Source organism: Strongylocentrotus purpuratus, unplaced genomic scaffold (genome assembly GCF_000002235.5).
Source record: "Strongylocentrotus purpuratus isolate Spur 01 unplaced genomic scaffold, Spur_5.0 spur5_scaffold_18, whole genome shotgun sequence".
Lineage (NCBI taxonomy): Eukaryota > Metazoa > Echinodermata > Echinoidea > Camarodonta > Strongylocentrotidae > Strongylocentrotus > Strongylocentrotus purpuratus.
In genome coordinates this window covers 33,967,312-33,974,854 of record NW_022145603.1, presented here as the reverse complement: position 1 = coordinate 33,974,854, position 7,543 = coordinate 33,967,312, and the positions used below count along the sequence as shown (strand labels likewise).

General features: G+C 40.4%; 1 protein-coding gene across 1 annotated transcript; it reads right to left on the bottom strand.

Annotated features, from left to right (window-relative positions):
* Positions 1 to 4,693: 4,693 nt before the first annotated feature.
* LOC100893692 (ankyrin-1-like) lies at positions 4,694 to 7,237 on the bottom strand. Its single transcript, XM_030988965.1, has 3 exons — positions 6,991 to 7,237; positions 5,934 to 6,800; positions 4,694 to 5,784 (listed from the first exon to the last, which is right to left on the bottom strand). Exons 1-3 carry the CDS (start codon positions 7,235 to 7,237, stop codon positions 4,694 to 4,696), a joined length of 2,205 nt encoding a protein of 734 aa, XP_030844825.1.
* Positions 7,238 to 7,543: the final 306 nt, after the last annotated feature.

Genomic DNA, 7,543 nt, shown 5'->3' with positions numbered 1-7,543 from the left:
CAACCAGCACAAAATGTTTACTAGATAAAATTGGCCCACATATCTAATACATTCTGATACATGCACCAGATGGAATTACTCTGATTTCATAGAATCAGTCATTTTGGCTTTCAGACAAAATGATGAATGTTCACTTCCTTCAACAAATTACTTTCATTATTAAGAACTATGATGTGGGCTAAGTATGTCAGACATGTCATCCCTTATTTTTCTTGATAATAATTGTAGACAAAATCACTTCTTAAATGTTACATATTTTCATCTTATTTTGAGCTTGCCTTTAAAAACCTACCAAATGATTTTACTTATTTTGAGCTACATTGTAATATACAGTGTATACCGGTATATATATAAATCCAAAGCCTTACGGCAAGGCAATATTGAAAACTTCTCTAGAAATTAAACACATGAAGAAATGTAATGTATTACATTGTCTGTTTTAAGATACCTTTCTTTTTTTTAAACAATAACAATTTTTTTTTTTTTTTTAATGCAAGTAATAGATTTAATTCAATATAACCTTTCATTTTCAATTGAAATTGTTGATTAGTAGGATTATGTTAGATTATTCTATGATTCAAAAGGAGACTGGGCTCATACTATTTTAATTTTGCATGAAATAGGTTTTTAATTAGATTCATAAAGCTCTATAGCTACAACAATAAAAGACTAAATCAGTGCTTATTATCATCTCTTTACACAAATCTAAAGCTATGTAGTCTATGGAATGCCAAGAAATATGCAACACAATTCATGATTGACAGGGAACCAATCACCTTATTTATTTTTTCTTTATTTTCTGGGATCAGCTATTCTATAATAAAGTCATTCATAAACTATGTGTGGTAAAATAACCATGTTTATGTATCATAGTAACTTTACAAATTTTGCAATATGCATTACCGGTACATTTTAAACTATAATATATTTGCAACATGCATACCATACGACTCAGTATATACTTATAGAATCTCAGTTCTTATATAGTAAGAGAATTTACAACCATCCCTTGTATGTAACTCATGAAAAAGGGCCCACTTCGAATCACTGGGTCATCGTGTCCGGTCGGGCGGTCGCGTTAAAAGATTTTTTGTGAAACGAAAGTGAGATTATATCATGCAACGTTCATAGATTTGCCATATAGTTTTCTCAAAGTGTCATGTAAAGTGGACCAGGGCATTAGTAGATGAGAGGGGTTTATTTCACAAACATTAACCCAAACATTTCGTGAATAAAGGTCAGGTAACGCGACCGCCCGACCCAACGCGATGACCAAATGATTCGATATAAGCCTGACAAAAGTGCTTCTCATTAAATACTTCCTCCGTTAAAGGTACTGTTTAGAATTTCGGGCAATTATCCGCACTCAATCCAACATCTATTGACAAGAAAATAATCTTGAGAAAATTTCTGTTAAAAAAATGCAATTTGTAGGCAATATTACTGAACCTTTAATACAAAGTGCATTTTATAAACACACTTATACAAAATACTATGAGAAAGAAACAGTGTAAAATAATAAATCTCAAGATTTAATGAAAATAAATAGGCCTTGAGCTTTCCTTTTTTTCATTGTGCACGATTCACACACTATCATTTTCAATCCCAAAATTGTAAACAGTATTTTTAATCAAGTTAGAGCCATTAGCCAATACAATTCAACAAAAATCCAGTAACATAATAATATACAAATTATAACAATTTTTAGTCCTTCCATTATTTCAAACTGAAACAAGTCATATTTTGTCTTGAATGACAAATATATAGATCAATTTTATAGACAAACAGTATGTCCTAAATTGATATAACATTCATACAAACAGATATGATTGGGATTATATGAAAACATTAACAAAATAATATGAATACAGATAGGTGTGAAGTACGAAACAGATAATTAAATTAATCACTTTACCTAGGATTCTGCAATACAAAAACAAAGAAAAGCCCAGACTTACTTTAGAAAAATGTAAAAAGAGTGCCTCAGTCATCCATTGACTGAAGTTTTTATAAATGAACAATTTTACAATTACTCATACATGTAGCTAACTTTGTAATTTCTTAAATGTCCAGCTCTCTAATCCTTCAATCAAATCATGTCAATGAAGGAGAAAGGAATGCAAAAAGAAGATGATAGGACGCCCCCCCCCCCCACACACCCCTCCTAACCTAAATCAGTGGCCTTGTTAATTCATATATCATCCACCTCATAAAACCAGTTTCACTTTCATGGTACCACAGCTCCATCAATGCCTGGCCCATAGAAGAGATCTGCTCATTGCATCATTTATAATACAGATTAATACTCTATTTTATTATTTAAAATCATGATTCATGATAGCCATTTTTACATGTTATTGCAATCATTAGTAAACGTACAATTAGTTTACAGGAATAGTGTACTTAGTAATCAAAACCATTACAGAAATTTGTCTAAATATTTACTACTAACGTTATAGTTATCTAAAAAAAATATAACTTACATGTGCAGGACCTTGGAATGAGCAGTTTGTGAGCACATTTTTTTTTTTTTGCCCTCGAAAATTTGAAAATTTGCACCCCCCTGGATCCGCCACTGGACGCGTGGACACGTCCCCCCTCAAAATTTGAAAAAGTGCACACAAAAAAAATGTATAGCAAATACTGACTAAAGACTGCAACACACTTTTAGGTTCTGCAGGGCCCAAGAGTGCAGCGTTTAGACAAATAAAAAATGCAAAAATATTCTCACTCGGTAGCTACGCTCCCTCGCATAATATCCTTCAAAATGTAAAAGTAAATACCGAGAAAATTGAAGTGTGAAAAAAGTATATTGCTTGTTTTTTTATACTATAATTTTAGTAAGGAATGTAATTTTATTATTATTATTATTATTATTATTATTTTTAATTAATTTAAATGTGTCCTCTTACCCCCCCCCCCCGCTTATTCAGCGGTCGGCTGAGTCGTTACGATTTTTTTGGGACCAAAAAAAAAAAAGTGACCTCTTACCCCCCCCCCCCCCCCCCCCCCCCCCCCCCCCCCCGCGCTTATTCAGCGGCTGGCTGAGTCGTTGCGAAATTTTCGGCCCGATTTATAAATGTTAAACCCCCCCCCCTTGAAAAAATCCTGCGTACGCGCCTGCCTAGACCCCACGACAATCACGCTCCAATTTGCTTTGCTTTGCACTACCTGATCGTATATACTATAGCCCCCCCCCCCCCACTTTGAAAAACGTTCCCAGGGCCTGCGTAACATGTAACAGTGGTGGTGATGCGGATCTTTTTCTTCTGCCCCCAAAACGTTTTTGCGCATTACGCCACTGCTCCCTCGTCCCTCGCATTTCGCCCCCCCCCCCCCGTCATGAAAACAAATCGCCGCCCCTGATAATGTGAATGAATTTAATGAGGATCTGAGCATGGAGATATCAGTATTATGCATTTGTATTGTTGAGTGCTTTGCCGTGAAACCTGTGAGAAAGTGTATAATATAATAATTTAGTGTTGAGGAAAAACACTCCAAAAAAGTTAAGAAAATTGCCCCGAACAACTAGGTATATAAGATAGCTTAAACAGATACCGAGATTAGAGCTCGTCACGGGATATCAATTGTGAGGATCCAAATTGTTTTATTTTCCTTGCCGGTCACTTTCCAATATTAACCAGCTGGTGAAATGACAGCCCTCTTGAGGACTGTATGTCACCAATTACACACATTACACCATTACCTAGGGTAATTTTTGTTTTCAATTTTTGTTTTCGAAATTTTTGTTCTCTCTTGAATTATTTTTTCAAAATTTATTTTTCCCCAAAAAAATTGTTTGTGAAGAATTTTGTTCTTTTTCTTTTTTTTCACACTTTTTTTTCACAAATTTTGTTTGCCCTCGAAAACAATCGAAAAAAATTATTTCGCTGTTTTTAGCAAAATTCTGGCATAATTTGAATACATTTTCAACATATTTCTTAAAAAATTGGACAAAACAAAAATTAAAATTTCTTCTTAACCCCCCCCCCCCCCCCGCTTGTTCAGCGGCTGGCTGAGTCGGCGCAAACTATTTCCTAAAACAATTTTTTCGCTATCGACGGTGAGTAGTAGTGTTCTTTGTACTGATGAGACTTCGAGGGTGCGCCAAAACATGGGGATATGGGGCGAAATGGAGGTGTATGTTCATCGTCATCGCCCAAATCGTCCTGTGCTCCTTGACTTACAAGGTACTGAACTACTTCAAGATGACCATAGTTTGATGCCCAGTAAAGAGGTGTCTGACCATCATTATCACGCTTATCAACCAGTGCTTTTTGACCAACGAGGTACTGAACTACACGGAGATGACCTTTGCGTGCTGCACAGTGAAGAGGTGTCTGACCATCATCATCACGCTTATCAACCAGTGCTTCTTGACCAACGAGGTACTGAACTACATCAAGGTGACCATTGCATGATGCCCAGTAAAGAGGTGTCTGACCATCGTTATCGCCCCCATCAACCAGTGCTCCTTGACCAACGAGGTACTGAACTACATCAAGGTGACCATTGTATGATGCCCAGTAAAGAGGTGCCTGATCATCATTATCAAGGTTATTAACCAGTGCTCCTTGACCAACGAGATACTGAACTACATGGAGATGACCGTCGCGTGCTGCACAGTGAAGAGGTGTCTCTTCATCATTATCACCCCTGTCAATCGGTGCTCCTTGTCCAACGAGATACCGAACTACATCGAGATGACCATCGCGTGCTGCACAGTGTAGAGGTGTCTGACCATCATTATCACGCTTATATCAACCAGTGCTTCTTGACCAACGAGGTACTGAACTACACGGAGATGACCTTTGCGTGCTGCACAGTGAAGAGGTGTCTGACCATCATCATCACGCTTATCAACCAGTGCTTCTTGACCAACGAGGTACTGAACTACATCAAGGTGACCATTGCATGATGCCCAGTAAAGAGGTGTCTGACCATCGTTATCGCCCCCATCAACCAGTGCTCCTTGACCAACGAGGTACTGAACTACATCAAGGTGACCATTGTATGATGCCCAGTAAAGAGGTGTCTGACCATCATTATCAAGGTTATTAACCAGTGCTCCTTGACCAACGAGGTACTGAACTACATTGAAATGACCGTTGCGTGATGCAAAGTGAAGAGGTGTCATGCCACCACCATCACCACTGTCAATCGGTGCTCCTTGACCAACGAGATACTGAACTACATGGTGATGACCGTCGCGTGCTGCAGAGTGAAGAGGTGTCTCTTCATCATTATCACCCCTGTCAATCGGTGCTCCTTGTCCAACGAGATACCGAACTACATCGAGATGACCATCGCGTGATGCACAGTGTAGAGGTGTCTGACCATCATTATCACGCTTACCAACCAGTGCTTCTTGACCAACGAGGTACTGAACTACTCGGAGATGACCTTTGCGTGCTGCACAGTGAAGAGGTGTCTGACCATCATCATCACGCTTATCAACCAGTGCTTCTTGACCAACGAGGTACTGAACTACATCAAGGTGACCATTGCATGATGCCCAGTAAAGAGGTGTCTGACCATCGTTATCGCCCCCATCAACCAGTGCTCCTTGACCAACGAGGTACTGAACTACATCAAGGTGACCATTGTATGATGCCCAGTAAAGAGGTGCCTGATCATCATTATCAAGGTTATTAACCAGTGCTCCTTGACCAACGAGATACTGAACTACATGGAGATGACCGTCGCGTGCTGCACAGTGAAGAGGTGTCTCTTCATCATTATCACCCCTGTCAATCGGTGCTCCTTGTCCAACGAGATACCGAACTACATCGAGATGACCATCGCGTGCTGCACAGTGTAGAGGTGTCTGACCATCATTATCACGCTTATATCAACCAGTGCTTCTTGACCAACGAGGTACTGAACTACACGGAGATGACCTTTGCGTGCTGCACAGTGAAGAGGTGTCTGACCATCATCATCACGCTTATCAACCAGTGCTTCTTGACCAACGAGGTACTGAACTACATCAAGGTGACCATTGCATGATGCCCAGTAAAGAGGTGTCTGACCATCGTTATCGCCCCCATCAACCAGTGCTCCTTGACCAACGAGGTACTGAACTACATCAAGGTGACCATTGTATGATGCCCAGTAAAGAGGTGTCTGACCATCATTATCAAGGTTATTAACCAGTGCTCCTTGACCAACGAGGTACTGAACTACATTGAAATGACCGTTGCGTGATGCAAAGTGAAGAGGTGTCATGCCACCACCATCACCACTGTCAATCGGTGCTCCTTGACCAACGAGATACTGAACTACATGGTGATGACCGTCGCGTGCTGCAGAGTGAAGAGGTGTCTCTTCATCATTATCACCCCTGTCAATCGGTGCTCCTTGTCCAACGAGATACCGAACTACATCGAGATGACCATCGCGTGATGCACAGTGTAGAGGTGTCTGACCATCATTATCACGCTTACCAACCAGTGCTTCTTGACCAACGAGGTACTGAACTACTCGGAGATGACCTTTGCGTGCTGCACAGTGAAGAGGTGTCTGACCATCATCATCACGCTTATCAACCAGTGCTTCTTGACCAACGAGGTACTGAACTACATCAAGGTGACCATTGCATGATGCCCAGTAAAGAGGTGTCTGACCATCGTTATCGCCCCCATCAACCAGTGCTCCTTGACCAACGAGGTACTGAACTACATCAAGGTGACCATTGTGTGATGCCCAGTAAAGAGGTGTCTGATCATCATTATCAAGGTTATTAACCAGTGCTCCTTGACCAACGAGGTACTGAGCTACATTGAAATGACCGTTGCGTGATGCAAAGTGAAGAGGTGTCATGCCACCACCATCACCACTGTCAATCGGTGCTCCTTGACCAACGAGATACTACATGGTGATGACCGTCGCGTGCTGCACAGTGAAGAGGTGTCTCTTCATTATCACCCCTGTCAATCGGTGCTCCTTGTCCAACGAGATACCGAACTACATCGAGATGACCATCGCGTGCTGCACAGTGTAGAGGTGTCTGACCATCATTGTCACTACTACCAACCGGTGCTCCGTGACCAATGAGATACCGAACTACATCGAGATGACCATTTCGTGATGCAAAATGAAGAGGTGTCTGACCTTCACTATTACCACTGTCAATCGGTGCTCCTTGACCAATGAGATACTGAATTGCATCGAGATTACCATTGTGCGATGCACGGTGAAGACGTGTCACTGTCTGATGACCATCATTATCATCCATCTGAGTCTGTGCTCCTTGACCAATGACTCGGATACTGATCTAGATCCACATGGATTGGAGATGACCATTGGTGATGCAGCCATGCGGTTGAGAGTTGTCTCACAAACATTATTTATCTGTGCTCATTGACCAACAAGATATGATATTTCCACTTCATTGGTCTTAATTCCGTCACACAATTATTAAACCATGAACGTGCGTGCTATGATCGAGTCTGAATCTGAGTCTGATCCATCCACATGAATAACATCAACGATCGATCCCTTTATCTGCATCAAACTGAAATTGGAGATTGTCAAACTCAAA

What these genes read in the sequence shown, in the direction of transcription:
- LOC100893692 (XM_030988965.1), bottom strand. Translation starts at nt 7,237, where the DNA reads ATGGATGATAATGATGGTCATCAGACAGTGACACGTCTTCACCGTGCA. An exon ending in GACACCTCTACACTGTGCAG is followed by an intron (nt 6,801 to 6,990) that starts CACGCGATGGTC and finishes TTCACTTTGCAT; the next exon opens with CACGCAACGGTCATTTCAAT. An exon ending in TGATAAGCGTGATGATGATG is followed by an intron (nt 5,785 to 5,933) that starts GTCAGACACCTC and finishes ATCTCGATGTAG; the next exon opens with TTCGGTATCTCGTTGGACAA.